The sequence below is a fragment of the Theropithecus gelada genome, chromosome X, assembly GCF_003255815.1.
Source record: "Theropithecus gelada isolate Dixy chromosome X, Tgel_1.0, whole genome shotgun sequence".
NCBI lineage: Eukaryota > Metazoa > Chordata > Mammalia > Primates > Cercopithecidae > Theropithecus > Theropithecus gelada.
The window spans coordinates 31,716,658-31,734,536 of record NC_037689.1 but is presented as its reverse complement, the minus strand read 5'-3'; the positions used below and the strand labels follow the sequence as shown (position 1 = coordinate 31,734,536).

At 45.8% G+C, this 17,879-nt stretch overlaps 1 protein-coding gene across 1 annotated transcript in view; it reads right to left on the bottom strand.

Annotated features, from left to right (window-relative positions):
• Nucleotides 1-3,520: 3,520 nt before the first annotated feature.
• WWC3 (WWC family member 3) overlaps nt 3,521-17,879 on the bottom strand; it is a 128,584-nt gene continuing 114,225 nt past the window's right edge. The window contains exons 19-23 of the mRNA XM_025372786.1: nt 13,357-13,521; nt 11,233-11,325; nt 9,071-9,298; nt 8,469-8,596; nt 3,521-6,586 (exon numbers count right to left, since the gene is read on the bottom strand). Of these exons, the coding sequence (XP_025228571.1) occupies nt 6,520-6,586; nt 8,469-8,596; nt 9,071-9,298; nt 11,233-11,325; nt 13,357-13,521 (681 nt within the window). The 3' untranslated portion in view covers nt 3,521-6,519. The remainder of the gene's footprint in view (nt 6,587-8,468; nt 8,597-9,070; nt 9,299-11,232; nt 11,326-13,356; nt 13,522-17,879) is intronic.

Genomic DNA, 17,879 nt, shown 5'->3' with positions numbered 1-17,879 from the left:
AATATCCAAAATATATATGAGTAAAACAGTAAAGCATTCCTGAAAGGCAAAAAATTAGTCTTGGACAAATGGAAATACATTCTTGGATAAGAGGATTCAACATCATAAAGATGTTGGTTCTCCCAAATTTGTAAGTTTAATGCAATTCCAGTAGATTCCATAATTTTTTTCCCTGGAGCTAGACAAGATAATTATAAAATTCATTTGAAAGAACAAATAAGCAAGAATATACAGGAAAGCACTGAGAAAGAAGAAAGGAAAGAGGGCTAGCCCTAACTGATATTAAAACTTACCAACAAGCCTCTATAATTAAAGCAGCTTTGCTCATAAGCACATATTTTGATTGTGCTGAGATGTTGTCTCACCTCTGCAACTGGCAAAGACTCACAAATGTGACACCATTCTATTGCTGAGGTTGTGAAGGAACTGTCTCATACATTGCTGGTGAGAATACGAAATGGTAAAGCCCCTATGAGGAAAATGCAGCGACACCCAGCAACATGCCACATGCATTACCGTTGATCCAGAGATCCCACTTCTTGGGATGTATCTCACGAAAATCCTGGCAAAGGCCAGGCAGGGTGGCTCACACCTGAAATCCCAACACTTTGGGAGATGGAAGCAGGAGGATAGCTTGAGACCAGGAGTTGGAGACCAGCATGGGCAACATGGCAATACCATTTCTATCAATAAAATAAAAACAGAAACCCTGGCAAAAATGTGAAAAGATGTCTGCAGAAGACTGTCGTTGTTGAATTATTATTATTCTTTTTTGAGACGGAGTCTCGCTCTGTCACCCAGGCTGGAGTGCAATGGCACGATCTCGGCTCACTGCCACCTCCGCCTCCCAGGTTCAAGCGATTCTCCTGCCTCAGCCTCCTGAGTAGCTGGGATTACAGGCGCATGCCACCATGCCCAGCTAATTTTTGTATTTTTAGTAGAGATGGGGTTTTACCATGTTGGTCAGGCTGGTCTCGAACTCCTGATCTCATGATCTGCCCGCCTGGGCCTCCCAAAGTGCTGGGATTACAGGCGTGAGCCACTGCGCCCGGCCTGTTGAATTATTTTTAATAGCATGACTAGAAACAACCAGAAGATGGTTGAATAAACAATGGTACATCCACTAATGTGTGCAAAGGTAAAACGAAAAGAATACTTATACATACCACTTTGGGGGATATGGGGATGGGATGAATGTTATTTTGCTGTGGGTCGCATGTAAATTTGGGGGGGGTGGTGCAGAGGACAGATCGTAGTGGATTGAATAGTGGCCCTAAAGATATGTCTACCTGGAACTTGGGAACATGACCTTATTTGGAAAGAGTCTTTGCAGAGGTAATTAAAGACCTGGAGATGAGATCATCCTGGATTAACCGGGTAGGCCCTAAATCCAATGGCAGACGTTCTTGTGAAAGAGAGAAGACAGGGAGAAACAGAGGGAACGGTGATGTGACGATGGGGCCGAGACTGGAGTCATGTTTCTTGCACAAACCAAGGATTGTCAGCAACAGCAGGAGCCAAAAGAGACAGCAAGGATTCCTCCCCTAGGGCCTCTGAAGAGAGTGTAGCCCCGGTGACACCTTGATTTAGCACTTTTGGCCTTGAGAACCGTGAAATAAATTTTTGTTAAGCCACCAAGCTTGTGGTAAATCACTATAGCAGCCAATACAGACTTTGGTGGTCTCTGGGATATATGTTTTTCTTTTTTTAAAGAAATGCAGTCTCGCTACATTGTCCAGGCTACTCTTGAACCCCTGGTGTCAAAGGATCCTCCCAACTCAGCCTCCCAAGTAGCTGGGACTACAGGTGGTGCACCACCTGTAGGGATATACTTTTAAGTAAAAAAAGCCAGGTGAAGAAAAATGTGCTTTTGTGCTACCATTTGCCCAAGAAAGGGGGGAAAAATACAAATATAGATGTGTTCATATTTGTGTAGTCATATGTATATATTTGTATGTACACACGTTTATATACCTGCTTATATTTTAAAATAACAATGCAAGGAAAAACAGTCATCTCTTTCCAATGGTTACCTGTAAGGAGAGGGGAAAAATAGGGTAAAGGCAAGAATAAAAATCTGACTCCGCAGGGCATGGTGGCTCACGCCTGTAATCCCAGCACTTTGGGAGGCCAAGGCAGGCAAATCACTTGAGGTCAGGAGTTCGAGACCAGCCTGGCCAACATGGTGAAACTCTGTCTCTACTAAAAATACAAAAATTAGCTGGGCATGGTGGCACACACCTGTAATCCCATCTACTCCAGAGGCTGAGGCAGGAGAATCACTTGAACCTGGGAGGCAGAGGCTGCAGTGAGTCGAGATTGTGCCACTGCACTGCAGGCTGGGCAACAGAGCAAGACTCCACCTCAAAAAAAGCCAGCCATAACTACAATGAGATACCACTTGGCACCCACTAAGACAGCTATAAGCAAAAGGACGTAACAAGTGTTGGCCAGGATGTGGAGCAACTGCTGGTAGGAATGGGAAATGGCGCAGCTGCTTTGGAAACAGTCTGGCAAGTCCTCAAAGAGTTAAACATGGAATTACCATGTAACCCAGTGATTCCACTTTTAGGTATAGACCTAAGAGAAATGAAAACATATATCCACAGAAAAGCTTAAATGTGAAATTCCATAGCAGCATTATCCATAATGGCCACAACGTGGAAGCAAAGTGTCCATCAACTGATAAATAAAGAAAATGTGGCCTATCCATGCAATGGAAGATGATTCAGCCATAAAAAAGAATGAAGTCTCAACACACACTACAACATGGATGAACCTTGAAAGCATATGCTAAGTGAATGAACCCAGACACAAAGGCCACATATTGTGTCATTGATATGAAATGTTCAGAACGGGCAAATGTGTAGAGACAGAGAGATTAGTGGTTGCTGGGGTCTCAGAGGAATGGGGAGCAACTGCTAATGAGTTTGGGGGCTTTTTTGGGGGATGATGAAAACGTTCTAAAAATTGTGATATTGGCACGACTCTGAATATACTAAAACCACTGAATTATACATATTAAATGGGTGAATTGTATGGCATGTGAGTTATATATCAAGAAAAACTATTACCAAAAAAGAAAAACACAGACCAAAAAAAAAAAAAAAATCCTAATAAGTGGATCATGTTTAGATTCTGTTCAAAGAGTTAAAGAAAGAATGACACGAGATAATTGGAAGCGAAAACCTTGGATATTTAGCAACAGTAAGGAATTATTAAATGCTAGGATGTGATAAGGTTATTGTGTTTTTCTCTTTTAGCAATACATATTGAAATATTTCAAGATGAAACGATAAGGCGTATCAGCTTTGCTTCAAATTCTAAGAGGAGGAGGTGGGCTGGAGGGTAAAGGAGAGGACAGCCATGACTGATCGTGTTGAAGCTGGATGAGGCCTGTGTTCAGCTTACTATTTTTCTCTGATTTTATAACTCTATTTTTATGCTTAAAAACACACATTTTTATATATTTAAGCTTCCATAATTAAACATTTTTTTCCATAAAACCACACATTTCCACTCTGTTCTTAAGGCAGGTTAGTTTAATTTTATAGAAGAAATATTTTTCAAACAGTACAAATGACACAATGAGAGAGAAAACAGTGACAAAAAACAAAGAGATGAATACTGATTATAACTTATTCCCACAACAGAAGGCTACTTATTTCTACAATTATCAATCAAAGCCTGACAATTCAGTGATTAGATGAAATGAAAGCCAAATTCCCTTTTACGTGTGGTACTATTTCAAAAGAACCCTGGTGGCAGGATCCTGATGGTTTTGAGACCAGAACTGCTCCTAAAACCTGGCAGCGTTTTGGTTTTTTTTTCTATCGTGAGGCCTGGTAGATGGAGAGATTGAAACATAGATGGAAACACCCCTTCAGCTCATAGGACTTCACTTTTCTGGCATGTGGGGTATTTTCTGGGGTTGGCGTGGCAGTCTGAACTAGTCAGAAGCTCCAAGACCACGTCATGAATGACAAGCAGCATAGGGCGCTTGGTGTCCTTCTGCCTGCTCGGGCCACCTCCACTGCCTGCATCTGCATCTGCAGAGAACTGCCCAGCTCTCTGGCCTGCCTTTGTCTTTTCTTTCCTTGTCATGGCTGCATTGAGCTGCAAAAGCAGACACAGGCAGGGAGGCAGGGGGAAGTTCAAAGGAAAGGTGGCAAACACGAGGGCTCCTTGAACTGATATGGAAGCAGGGGCGGCATCTGTTTCTTGCGGGCTATCAGTGAGATTCTATTTGTAAAAAACCCAGCCAGGCATGGTGGCTCGCAAGTCCAAGATCAGCCTGGACAACAGAGCAAGACCTTGACTCTAAGAAAAAAATCAAAATAGGCTAGGCACAGTGGCTCATGCCTATAATCTCAGAACTTTGGGAGGGTGAGGCAGGAGGGTCACCTGAGCCCAGGAGGTTGAGGCTGCAGTGAGCTATGATCACATCACTGCACTCCAGCCTGGGCAACAAAGCAAGACCCTGTCTCTTAAAAAAAAAACAAAAAAAAACAAAAAAAAAAACCCTTTGGGTGTCAGGGTGGAAGGGAAGTACTTCAAATAGAAATCTGTGCAGGCTGGGCAGTGAAATTTATTTGAAAACATTTGTCTGGGGCTTCCTGCACTGACACAGTGGGTTTCCCCACACAACTACTTAACAGGGGTTGGCAGAAAAGTAGCCTCAATCCCTCCCATTTAGACAGATCCTTGTGGGGCACAGGCTCGGTGTCCTGGGGCCGAGGTGGAAATGAGCTGCACCCCTGAACAGCCTAGGGTCTGGCAGTGTGGATGGTTGTTTGTTGCCCTTCAAAGTTTCAACAGTTGGGGCCTGGAGACAGGGCCTGCCCAGCAGCACTGGGAAGGACCCAGGGTGCTCCGTGTCTCCCCACCTCTGTTGTGGGCACATATAAAAAGGAATTGGCCAAAAAGAAAAAAAAAAAAAAAAAGGCAAAACATGCAAGGCTAGAGGCAGAAATACATAGCAAGAGACAAGAAGCATGAAAAGCATCAGGATTTCAGTCTTACCACCACTGACGAATTCCATTGTCCGTGATAGGTCGCGTGTCAATGAAATGCTTTTACAAAATCCACTTTTAATAAATGTAAAAAGGAAAGGAGGTTATACAAGGGGGGAAGCTACAGACTGATGAGAAGAGAGAGGCCTGATTCAAAGGGGTATCTCCAAGGGAAGGGAAGAAAGGTCCAGGAGGAAGAGTTCTGAGTTCTGGTTCCTCTGACATTTCCTGTGGCCCACCCCATTGACTCAAATCGAGGCCTCATTGAGAAGAATGCATTTCATCTATAATAAATATGTATTAGGCAAAATATTTATATCATTTGGCATTTCAAAGAATAATGGCATATTTTTATTACATTAAAAAATGTTTTTCCTCACAAGCTAGTTCTAAGATTTCTTGAGGAATAGTGGGTTGACTCCAGTACAGGGAGCCTTCTGACTCAAACCCAATCCTCTCCTCTGGACGACTCGCTGGGTAGTTCTAGTTACCCGTATGTCCTTTCCTCCCCCAAACAAGCACCTTCAAAGGTGATGGTGTCTATGTCCTAACTGCTATATTCATCCACGGAGTCAACGAGCGTGGGCGTTCCTACTTCCTCGTTCCCTTTCACTTTCCTTCATGACACAGTGGCGTGGCAGGAGTTCCTCCGCCACCTTCCTGGTCTGTTACAGTCGGACAGGGCGGGGTGCGGGGAGGCGGGCAGCATGGACAGCCACCACGGACAGGCAGGCTGAAGACCCACAGACAGCCACCACAAGCAAGCAGGCTGAAGCCCCATACACCAGAGGCTCTGGCGCCTGCTTCAGACTCACGCTGAGCACAGAGAGATGTATCCGAAGACAATACAGAAATGAGCGGTTGGCGTGCAGCCCACGCCGGAGACTGACCTCTGCAACACACACATGCTTCTGAGTCACGACTGAATCACTGCAGGGGACATTTTAACATGACATCAAGGGAGTGAACGTGTACAATATACATGGTAAATGCACATATGATACGTGACAAATTTAGCACATAGTGTTTGCATTTCAGGTGTCAAAAACAAAACCAGCCCCAAGTTCCATTCTACTGCATGAAAAGTACTAAAGAACAAAATTTCAGTCTTAAAATACAACTTAAAGTCAGTATTTTCCTTCAAGGAAAAAAAAGTACTATAAATAAATTACAATACAGTGAATTTGCCTGAACTCACTTCGTTTCTGTCTTCCAGCCTTTAAGTCAAATAAAACAGCATAAAAACTGTACATTCTTAACATGATAATTGATCTTTTATAAAATAACCTGTCTTCAGAGATGTCGATTTCACAACAAGGAAAAACCAAGCCCTGTTGCCGTCACTATTATAAAATATATATGAATAGATATACGTGTTTTTTTTTTTTTTACAAAATGTGTATATTAATAGCTTTGCACAAATATTTTAAAGACAAATTCAGCTAGTCTAAGAACTTCATGAAAATAAAACAGGCGGATAAATACTTCATGTGCACAATGCACTCCATCAGACATCGTCGGCTGGGAGAGGAGGTATGTTGATCCTTGGCCTTGTGAAGAATGCTATCTTCTCCCTGGGACCGGAGAGAATTACACGTCAGAAGCTGATATGAAGACACGGAAAGCTGGTGGCTCTCATATCAATCATGGCTTTTCTTATTCATACAACAAACTGAATTTAAGTCCCCAACAACACATGTGCTTGTATACAGAGTCTCCAAATGTGAATTATGAAGAACCGTAAGGGCAGGGGTTTCTTCATCTCGGGTGCCTAGAACAATGCCTGGTGTATATTAGGTACTCAGGAAATACCTGTCGTATTAACAAATGAATGAAAAAGTGAAAACTATGTGAATATTTAATGTATACAAAAATTAGGGCTAAAAGTCAGACACATTTTATTCACCCTTAACAAGGAAGGACACACTGACACATAGGCTACGACATGGATGAACCTCGAAAACCCTCGGCTGTGGGAAAGAAGCCAGACACAAAAGTCCACGTAAGATATGATCCCATTCCTATGAAACAGTCAGAAAGGCAAATCCCTAGAGACAGAGCTAGGGGAGGGAGAAGGGGGAGTGACTGCTTAATGGGTATAGGGTTTACTTTTGGGGTGGTAAAAATGTTCTGGAACTAGACAGAGGGGGTGGTTGCATAACATTGTGAATGCACCAAAGGCTGAAGTGTAAGATGGTCATTTTATGTTATGTGAATTTCAACTTAATTTTTCCACAGACACAAAAGAATATTGATATATCTGTAAAAATCCCCTCAGCAAAAACAAAACAGACAAAACCAATCCATACTATTAGAATTCAAGGTGGTGGTTACTCTAGTGCGGGATCTGGGGGCGCTGATAATGATCGATTCTTAGGACGAGTTTGTAACAATTCACTGGACCATGTGTGTATGATATACAGCTTTCCTGCAGATACATTTTGCCTTAATCAAAAGTTAATTGAAAAAGCAAAGGTGGTCGGGTGCAGTGGCTCATGCCTGTAATCCTAGAACTTTGGGCAGCTGAGGCAGGTGGATCGCTTGAGCTCAGGAGTTTGAGATCAGCCTGGGCAACACAGTGAGACCCCATCTCTACAAAAATGAGCAGGGCATGGTGGCATGTGCCTACAGTCCCAGCTACTTGAGAGGGTGAGGTGGGAGGATCACTTGAGCCTGGGAGGTCAAGGCTGTAATGAGCCATGACTGAGCCACCACACTCCAGCCTGGGTGACAGAGTGAGACCCTGTCTGGGGTTGGGGGGACCTATATGTATGTGTATGTTTATCACTGTTATTTACAATAGCCAACATTTGAAGACGAGCAGCATGTTATAAAATATAGTGGTTGAGTAAACTATTAGATGAGACATTACAAGATAGCAGATTATACAACAACATGGAATATTTTAATTTTAAAAATGCTAAATGCAAAATTGAACCCACATTATGATTAGAAGTGGCATGAAAAAAAACTGTAGGGAAAAAAGATCAGGATAAAAACATGAAAATACACTACTGGCTGCAGTGGATTCCTATTTTGTTCTCGACTTTCCATGAGTTTTAAAGACTCATGGGGCTGGACGCAGGGGCTCACGCCTGTAATCCCAGCACTTTGGGAGGCCGAGGCAGGTGAATCATTTGAGGTCAGGAGTTTGAGATCAGCCTGGGCAACATGGCAAAACCCAGTCTACTAAAATTTAAAAATTAGCCAGGCATGGTAGCACACATCTGTAATCCCAGCTACTCGGGAGGTTGAAGCATGAGACTTGTTTGAGCCCAGGGGGCAGAGGGTGCAGTGAGATGAGATCGCGCCACTGCACTCCAGCCTGGGTGACAGAGTGAGACTGTCTCAAAAGAAAAACAAAAACAGACTCACTGTACTTTCTACCATGCCAAAGGCACGACAGTAAGGAGGAAGCAGGACTAAGGGGCCAGTCTTGCTGCGCCTCTGCCATACCTAAAGGTCTGCACTTGGATGGGCTCTTTGTGGCTCTGCCCACGCAGCTGGTAGATCTCCTTGGAGGCCTTCTTCAGCATCTTCTCAGCTGCCTGCTCATGACGGTAGTCAAGTTTGGTCTGTCTTGTCTGGAACAGCAACATTGGACCAACAAGGTGATTTTATTGATTTTTTTTTTTTTTAAAGGAAGAATGAGTAAGTCACTGCCAGCCCTACAGCCCAGAAGAACCAACCACAGTCAGTGAGGTGCGACCCAGGAGGGAGTAAGGACTACCTCACCCACGCTCCCCCCAACCCCCCAAGGAATTCCTCCTAGGAGACAGAGGCCAGGGGTGGCTGGAGTCAGGCCTGACAACTAGGGACCCAGAATGTTCCCCCACAAGGTGGAGAGGGCCCATGACCCTTCCTCCAGCACCCGCAGCCTCCAGATGGACGCAGGAGCCACACAGACGCCATCCTCGCAGGCCACAGAGGCAGAAGGGGCTCCGAGAGCCCAGTGGTGGGGCACTTCAGGGACCACCTCCATGTCTGGGAGGCTCCCTTCACAGCCTGGAGCAGGGAGCAGTGAGGTGCAGGCGGGAGCTGACCACAGGGGACCCCACCTGCCGCTCGGCCTCCCGCAGCAGGCCACGGAGCCGCTCGTCCCGAAGCACCCAGGGTGGGAGGTCGGTCTGGCCGCGGAGCTGGGCGTCCTCCAACCGCTGCCGCAGCTCACGGAGGGCACAGAGCTCCTCATTCAGCTGCCTCTGCCGTGTTCTCGACGCCTGGAGATCCAGCTCCAAGTCCAGGGAGGTGCGGGCCATGAGCTCAGCCAGGGAAGACCTGCATGACTGCAAGAGACACCAGCTGTGAGCCCTCACTCAGGCCTTCTAGAAGGTTCTTCCACAATAGGAGACAAGTCAGGCACATGTATTTCTCTAAGCACGCCCAAGGTTAAAAAACACAGATGTGGGCAAGAGGAATGTAAATCTCTAGTTCAGTATCAAGGTTAGTAACGGCAAACTGTTTTTCTTTAATGATGACCTATGTATTGGCAGAAGTGTGCAGCAACAGATGCTCTTACATGGGGCTGGCAGGATCAAAAAAGGGCACAATCTTTCTGAAGGGCCATTTGAGAATATATATATGTCTAAAGCAAACTTGCATCTGAAAGGCATAACTGTTGACATGCAAAAGTGGTCCCATTAAGGTTTATGACAGAAAAAAACCGTTAAGTCTATAACAGCAGGAAACATTAAATAAATTACAAGGCCAGTATAAAATGTAGCCATTGTAACAAGTTGAAAAAATATATGGACATGGAAAAATCTTAATGATCCACTGTACAACGGGAAAGAAAGTATGTTATGAACCACATGAGCACTTGTTGTTTAAAAGAAAAAGTATACACACACCCACGCAAACACGCAGACACACACGTGCAAGCTTTCCAAAGCTTCCTCCCCATATGTTTGCTCAAGTAAGCAAACATACCTATGTTCAGGAAAGCCCTGACAGGGAAAAGACTTGTCTGCCAAACTGTACTTTCCATCCAACGGGAAACAGAACCCTGAGAGAGCAGTCACCGCAGCAAAACTACAAATCCATTTGCCAATCACCATGGGTCAGTGGCCTGAGTCACGGCATGCTTTTTACACACAACACTATTTTGCACATACACAGAATTTAAATGCAAATATGGGTTGTAACTTAATATAAATTATTTAAAAGCACTGCTGAATTCCCAGCAGAGCTTCATGGTTCTCAACCAGGAGAATCTGGTCCCCCGGAGGACAGCTGGCAATGTCTGTGGACATTTTGGGTGTCACAACTGCTGTGTGTGTGATGGGGTGTTACTGGCATCTGGTGGGTGGAGCCCAGGGACGCTGCTCAACATCCTATAGTGCACGGGGCAGCCCCTACAGCAAAGAATGAGCCTGTCTGAAATGCCAGCAGCGATGCTGCTGTGAGACACTTCTACAGCCAAATTATGCACTTTGTTTTTTGTTTTTTGTTTTTTGTTTTTTGAGATGGAGTCTTGCTCTGTCTCCCAGGTTGGAGTACAGTGGCGTGATCTAAGCTCACTGCAACCTCCGCCCTCCCGGGTTCATGCAATTCTCCTGCCTCAGCCTTCTGAGTAGCTGAGATTACAGGCACGTGCTGCCATGCCTGGCTAATTTTCATATTTTTAGTAGAGACAGGGTTTCACCATTTTGGACAGGCTGGTCTCGAACTCCTGACCTCAGGTGATCCGCCCGCCTCAGCCTCCCAAAGTGCTGGGATTATAGGCGTGAGTGAGCCTCTGCGCCTGGCCCAAATTATAAACTTTCTTTTTCTTCCCAGTCAGCAGCCACTCTTCTATGTGGTAGAGCACAACTGCCACATGGAAATCAGGGGTTTTTTGTGTTTCCGTCTCTCTTCCTCTCTACACACGCAAACACACACACACACTATATATATATACGATCCCTGCACAGAAAGGTAATATGTTGAAAAACTCAACTTTTCTAAACTATATATATTCTCCTGTCAAAAAAAGAGAAAAGAGCCTATTATATAGAAATGGTTATTTATTATACTGAAGAATGTAAAGATCATGGATTATCTGAAACCATGATACTATCTTAAGAAATATTAGCAACATTATGACATTACATCTGTTAAGTAAACAAGAAATACAAATACTACCTTTTCATTTACATGACCTTAAATATTACCTTTTAAGGCTTGTAAAAATCACTCGCAGGGCAAGCACAGATTCCATATTTGTTTACAGGGCACACACCTGCTTATAGCGAAGGGTTCGTCTTTCCAAAGTGTTTCGGATAAAGGGGGACTTCCGGGGCAGCGTTGAACTGTCGCTGTCACTACGATAAAGCTGTACCAAAAAGAATGATGTTCAGAAACAATTTCTCAGCAACGCACAGTTCATTCTCTGTGTGTACTCAGAGTCTCAGAATGGATTATTTTCATCCTCTTCACAGGCCCTCAAGTGCATTTATGATTATTGGTGCTTGGAGAAGGTCTTTGGGTTTCAATTTAAACAAGAGTTTCTGCTAAAATGAAAAAACAAAACAAAACAAAAACAAGCAAATGAAACCCTCCCCCAGTTTCCAGGCTAACTGAGCCAACAAAATCTCCATGTGATCCATACCAACGCCGTTTCGTGCCCTATACAGTCCCCATGAAGGCCAGCACTGCCCTCAGCATGGTTCACTTTTCCTCAGTCTTTCTCATGTGCTGTATTTGTGACTGGCAATAGCTGGAGAAAATGACTTCCAAAAGAGACTCACTCCTGGTAGTAGGACAAGCCAACATTGCCAACTGCAGCTGTGCTCATCAAAGGACAGGGTGTACTTTTAAACAAGAAAGTAAAGAATGTCATCTTTATGGGAGTCAAGTCATTACAGCCTTCATTTGGTGGCAGGGTGTCACCTCAGGATCAGTGTGACTCTGAGAAATCCAACATCCCTGCCTTCATGGCCTTATTTTCCACGCCAGTAAACCTACTCAGGAAGTGCAACGGCCTGGCAGCACACCTGCACGGCATTCATACAAACATACAGAACAGCGAAGCATCCAGAAGCATTGCCAGTAAGTGCAGCTGTTACGCAGGCACACAGAGCTTTTCCTCTGGGTAAGCAAAGCACTACCTGCTTGCACCCTTCCCCCCTCAATAAGCAGCCCCTCCAGCCGGCACGTTGGTGACTTGGCAGGAGCCTGGAACAAGGAGGACAGTGAGTGTGGCCTTCCATCTAGAACGTTCAGCCAAGCGCTTGAGCATCAGCCTCCATGGGGCTGAAGCATGACGAGTGGGAGGGCCCAGACTGGACCCGGCACCATCCAGGGCAGTTGCCAGCAGGGACACTTTGGACCAATGGGACAACAGCGGCAGGTCTCACCAACATGGCTGAGAGGGCGTTTTGGCCACCTAGGCCCCCTCCCACAGTGTTTGCAACATCTCCTTTGAGGGTCTCAGGTCCTTCCCTCTCCGAAGATCTGCCTTGGCTCTGCCCTCATGGAGCCAGCACCTCCAGGGCAGATGCCTTCTTCAACAGCCTCAATTCAGAGGTGCAGGAAGGGTCATGGTTCTCAACCAAACGGCCCCTCCAGGTCACTGTGTCATGAGCCACCATCCTTAAAAGCCCTTTCTGTACAAGTCCATGCTGGCACTATCACTCTGTTCTACCTTCATTGACCACACTGGCTCGAGTCTTCCCTCCACCCACCTTGGGGTTCTCAGCCTTGTGTGACATGCTAGAAGCATCTGGGTGCTTCCGGAAGTTCTGATGCCCAGGCCTTACCTGTGACCAATGGCAAATCTCTGGGGTGCTATGTGGGTACCAGGATCTGTTGAATTCCCCCTCTCCCCGTGATTTGACTGCAAGGCGCAGCCATGGCTGAGAACTGCTGAGTGTCTCCCACTCATCCGCAGGTTCGGAATTTACATGTGGGTGAGTGAGAACCCACTGCCCCTCTGCCAGGACCACCCACCCTCTGACCCAGAGACCTGGCTGCCCCACAGGGCTCCAAGCCACTCAGGTTCCCAGCTCCTCCAGCTCAACCCATTCAAGAGAACCCCTGCTTCCACTCGTTCTTTACGCTGAGGTAGAAATGATTCGCTCTGCTTGTTGCCCACAGGTCAGTACATACACAACACTGAAAACTGGGGGAAGGGATGAATTTGAATCCTGAACAAATCCAGAGTTAGATAAGCATGGTAAGGCATGTGGGGAGATCACAGCACTGATGTCATCACCGCGTACCTGTAAAGTTCGCAGTGCATGGATTGGTATCATTGGTGCAAATACATATGCCTCTCAGTATAAACAGCAGGAAAAAAAAAAAAATCACAAAGGGGACGGAAGAGAAAACATTCCAGACAGGTGACAAAGGAATTCCAACTTACTCTGCAAACATACTGGCTTCGTGCTCCAGGCGAGAAGGTCTGGGAACGGACAATCGTGCCACTCCGAACAAAAGGTGACCCTCGGGCCCGGCGGCTGGACCGCTCCTTCAGGAGGCTGGCTGCTTCTTCCGGAAAGAGATCTTCTGTGTTGGTTTCCTTATCAACCTAGGGAGTGGTTCACTCGTGACCATGGCTTCTTTCGTAACGTGAGCAATAAACTTACAGGAACAACCATGTCTTTCACTTCTCCATTCAGGATTTAGCTGGAGTTTCACACGTGGCATGTCCACAATGGAAAGGCTGATATCCCCCCAACCCCACCCCGGCCCCTCCTCTCACAGGGATCTCAACTTTCCATTTGTTCATGCGAAGAATATTAGGGTCATCCCGGACTCCTGATCTCTTTTGCACACCCCATATCTGGTCCAAGAGCGATCCCTGCTGGCTCTGTGTTCAACATCAAGTGGTTTTTTTTTTTGTTTTTTTTTTTTTTTTTTTTTTTTTGAGACGGAGTCTCGCTCTGTCACCCAGGCTGGAGTGCAGTGGCCAGATCTCAGCTCACTGCAAGCTCTGCCTCCTGGGTTTACGCCATTCTCCTGCCTCAGCCTCCCAAGTAACTGGGACTACAGGCGCCCGCCACCTCGCCCGGCTAGTTTTTTGTATTTTTTAGTAGAGACGGGGTTTCATTGTGTTAGCCAGGATGGTCTCGATCTCCTGACCTCATGATCCACCCGTCTCGGCCTCCCAAAGTGCTGGGATTACAGGCTTGAGCCACCGCGCCCGGCCATCAAGTGGGTTTTGAGTGCTTGTCAGCAACCCTTCACCTGAGTCGCCATCATCTCATGCCCAGATGAGTGCAGTAGATGCCTCAGTGGTCTTCCCAATTCCACACCTCTCTGCCCTTCGATCTATTCTCAACATAGCAACCAGGGACATGCCAGGAAAACTGACTAGGCCAAAGGTGGAAACATCCCAAATGTCCATTGACAGATCAATGGATCAACAAAATGTGGTCTTATCCACACAAGGAAATAGTATTCAGCCATAAAAACCAATGGAGTTTTTATACACGCTAAAATGTAAATAAACCTTGAAAATATTGTGCTGAGTGAAAGAAACCACGCACCAAAGGCCACATAGTATATGATTCCACTTCTGGAAACATCCAGAAGAGGTAAATCCATAACCAGAAAGCAGATTTTGGTAGCTGCAGGTAGCTGGGGGAAGGGGGAATGGGAGTGACTGCTCAATGGGGACGGGTTTTACTCTGGGGTGATGTTTCCATCAGGAAACTAAATAGAGGTGGTGGGTGAGCAACACTGTGGACCAAATGCCACTGACGCATACACTTTAAAATGCTTCTCTTTATGTGAACTTCAAATCAATAAATTTTAGAAAACACTAACGAAAAAGCTTCAGTCAGATCATGTGGCCACTGAGCTCAAAACCCACCAGCTTCTCATGCCCTTAGAGAAAAGGCAGGGTCCTGAGTGGGCGCTGCACGATCTGGCCACTTCACTCCCTTCATCCTCAGCACCACCCCACAACACACACCGGCTGCTCCCACACCTGACAAAAAATTGTGGGGAAAAAACCACACAACAAAATTTACCATATTAACCATTTGTACAGGCACAGTTCAGTGGCGTCTATTCACATTGTTGTGCAACAGATCTCCAGAACTTCTTTATCTTGTGAAGCTGAAACTCTGCCCTCTCCACTAAAAAACAACTCCCCATTCCCATTCCTGAGACAGAGGAGAGACCCCGTTTTAGGGGCCTGCAGACCTCCCGAGCATGGACATAAAGGATAATCAATTTCTTTCAAAGGAAATTCCAGGTACCTTGCTATCCCTGAGATGTAAGTAAGTAACTTGATAAGCAAGAAGGTAATAGTAGCCTAAAACAATAGCCAAGCAAGTTAGAGTCTGGAGATGTTTGGTTCCCTAGAGAAACTAAAGACATCTTGGCCAGGCGTGGTGGCTCACACCCGTAATCCCACCAGTTTGGGAGACCAAGACAGGTGGATCACTTGAGGCCAGGGGTTTGAGACCAGCCTGGCCAACATGATGAAACTCCATCTCTACTACAAAAAAACAAAAGTCAGCTGGGCAGGGCGATGGGCGCCAGTAATCCCAGCTACTTGGGAGGCTGAGCCATGAGAATTGCTTGAACCCAAGAGGCGGAGGTTGTAGTGAGCTGAGATCACGCCACTGCACTGCAGCCTGGGGGACAGAGTGAGACTCCATCTCAAAAAAGAAAGAAGAGAAGAGAGGAGAGAAGAGAGAAAAGAGAAGAAAAGAAAAGAAAAAAGAGAAACCAAAGACATGTTAACCTATGTGCCTGACTGTCTTTCAGAAACCCAGACTCCCCACCAAAGGGACCTGCTGGCACAGAACTCACATAAGGTGGAGCTAAGGACTGTACTCTGACCCTTGCTCTTTATTCTGAATCTCTTCCTGAGAGGTCTGCAGGGAGTCACACCCACAAGTCAGAGCTAACTATCTTTTCTGCTGACCCCAAATTTTTAGACAAAGCTTTGCCTCCTGAACCAATTGCAATCAGAAAATCTTTGAATCCACCTACATCCTGTAAGCCCCCACATCAAGATATGCTATCCTTCTAGGCCAAAAGCAATGTGTAACCTCCATAGATTGGTTTAGGATTTTGCCTGTGACTTCTGCTTTCCTGAAATTTACCTCTGCCTTTAAAAACCCTTCCCTGCAAGGCATTGGAAGGCCGGGTCTTAAGTGTGAGCTGCCCAAATCTCCTTGCTTGGCACCTGCAAATAAACACCCTCTTTCTACCCCTGCAAAACACCTTCGTGCAGACACGTGGTTTTACTGCACCAGGCGAACGGACCCCAGCTCCGTTCTGTAACACAGCCCTACACCCCATCCAAGCTCCTGGCAGCCACCATTCTGCTTTTCGGCCCTGTGAATTTCACTACTCCAGGAACCTCATGATGGTATTTGTCTTTTTGTGCTTTTCTAACCAGCCACCAGTCAATTCATTAGCACCTAAAAAGATTTTTTTTCAGATTCTAAGGATTTTAGGAGTTGTATGCCAGGAGACATGCAACTCAAAGAGTTGAAGACTAAATAAATATTCACACTGGCTTATTCACTCAGCATGAGTCCTCAAAGCTCATCCACGTTGCAGCGTGACAGAATTTCCTTCCATTTTAAGGTTGAATAATTCTATTGCATGGATAGACCACGTTTTCTTTATCCACTCATCCATGATGGACACTTTAGTTGCTTCCACCTCTTGGCTACTGTGAATAATGCTGCTGCTACGAACATGCGTGTGCACATTATTTCTTCAAGATCCTTTCAATTCTTCTAGATATACACCCAGATATACCCAGAAGCGGGACTGCGGGATCCTATGGTGGTTCTATTTTTAATGTTTTGAAGAACCACCATACTGTTTTCCATAGCAGTTGTACCCTTTTATCATCCTGACATTTTCTAAATGTGAACCCTTTCTAAAACTGCAAACCTCTCTACAGGTGTCTGCCTGCTTCCCTGCCATTGCATTCTCCAGAAGCCCCCTTGCTCTCTGTGACATGAGCTTACGCTAGCGATGTCTCCTCTGGTGTCTCCCTCTCGAGGGTGGGAGTTTGTTTGCTTTTTTTTTCTTTTCCTATTCACCCACTATACTAATGTTGTATCTGTGATGCCCACACAGAAAGGGAGAATGCAAATGTGGTGAAGAACTAACAACTGTGGGATCTAGGTGAGGTGTATAGGTATTTGTTGCATTATTCTAGCAACTTCTCCACAGATTTCGCTTTTTCAAAACTAAAAGTTGAGGGAAGGGGAAACACCAAATAACCCTCCCACGGCCACTCACCCTGGCTTGGGCTGCTGCTTTTTGAGATCTCAGAAAGTTGGACAAGGGCCATGACCAGCAACCTGGTCCAAAACAATAATTAAGAACCTGCTGTGGGTTACAGCTTGGGAAGCTGCCAGGGGCAGATTTCACTTTGTGCTTCTGGGTGAGAGCAGGGGCGTGAGGGTGATAAAATACTTTTGTGAGCTGAACAGTGGGGAAACCAAGTTTCGAAACAGCATTGACAGTGTCTTCCCTGACTTCACAGGCGCTGTAAACATGAGACTTCTCCCCTAAAGACAGGGTGACTGTACAGCTAGAGGCAGATGAGCAGAAGGGGCAAAAGGACAGCACTATTCTACATTTCACAAAAGGGGAAGAGGAACTACAAATGTCCAAAACCTGTGGGACTCATGAACCCTCCGGAGCCTCGTTTGTCCCTGAAGGTGGGAATGGATTAGCTGTGCCTATTTAAGCCCTTTACAGATCTGAGGCCATTCACTTCTTTTCCTCAGCTCACAGTAAACCCAGCCTTAGCTGTGGCCCTCAAATCCAACAGCAGTGTCCATTCTATACCACGACATTCTCCTGTGCCCAACACCCGGGCCACCAGGTGTGTGTGCAGGTCAGCCATGTGGCTCTCCTCCCCAGGAGCCCCGGCTCTGCTTGCCTTTGGTGCATCTTCCC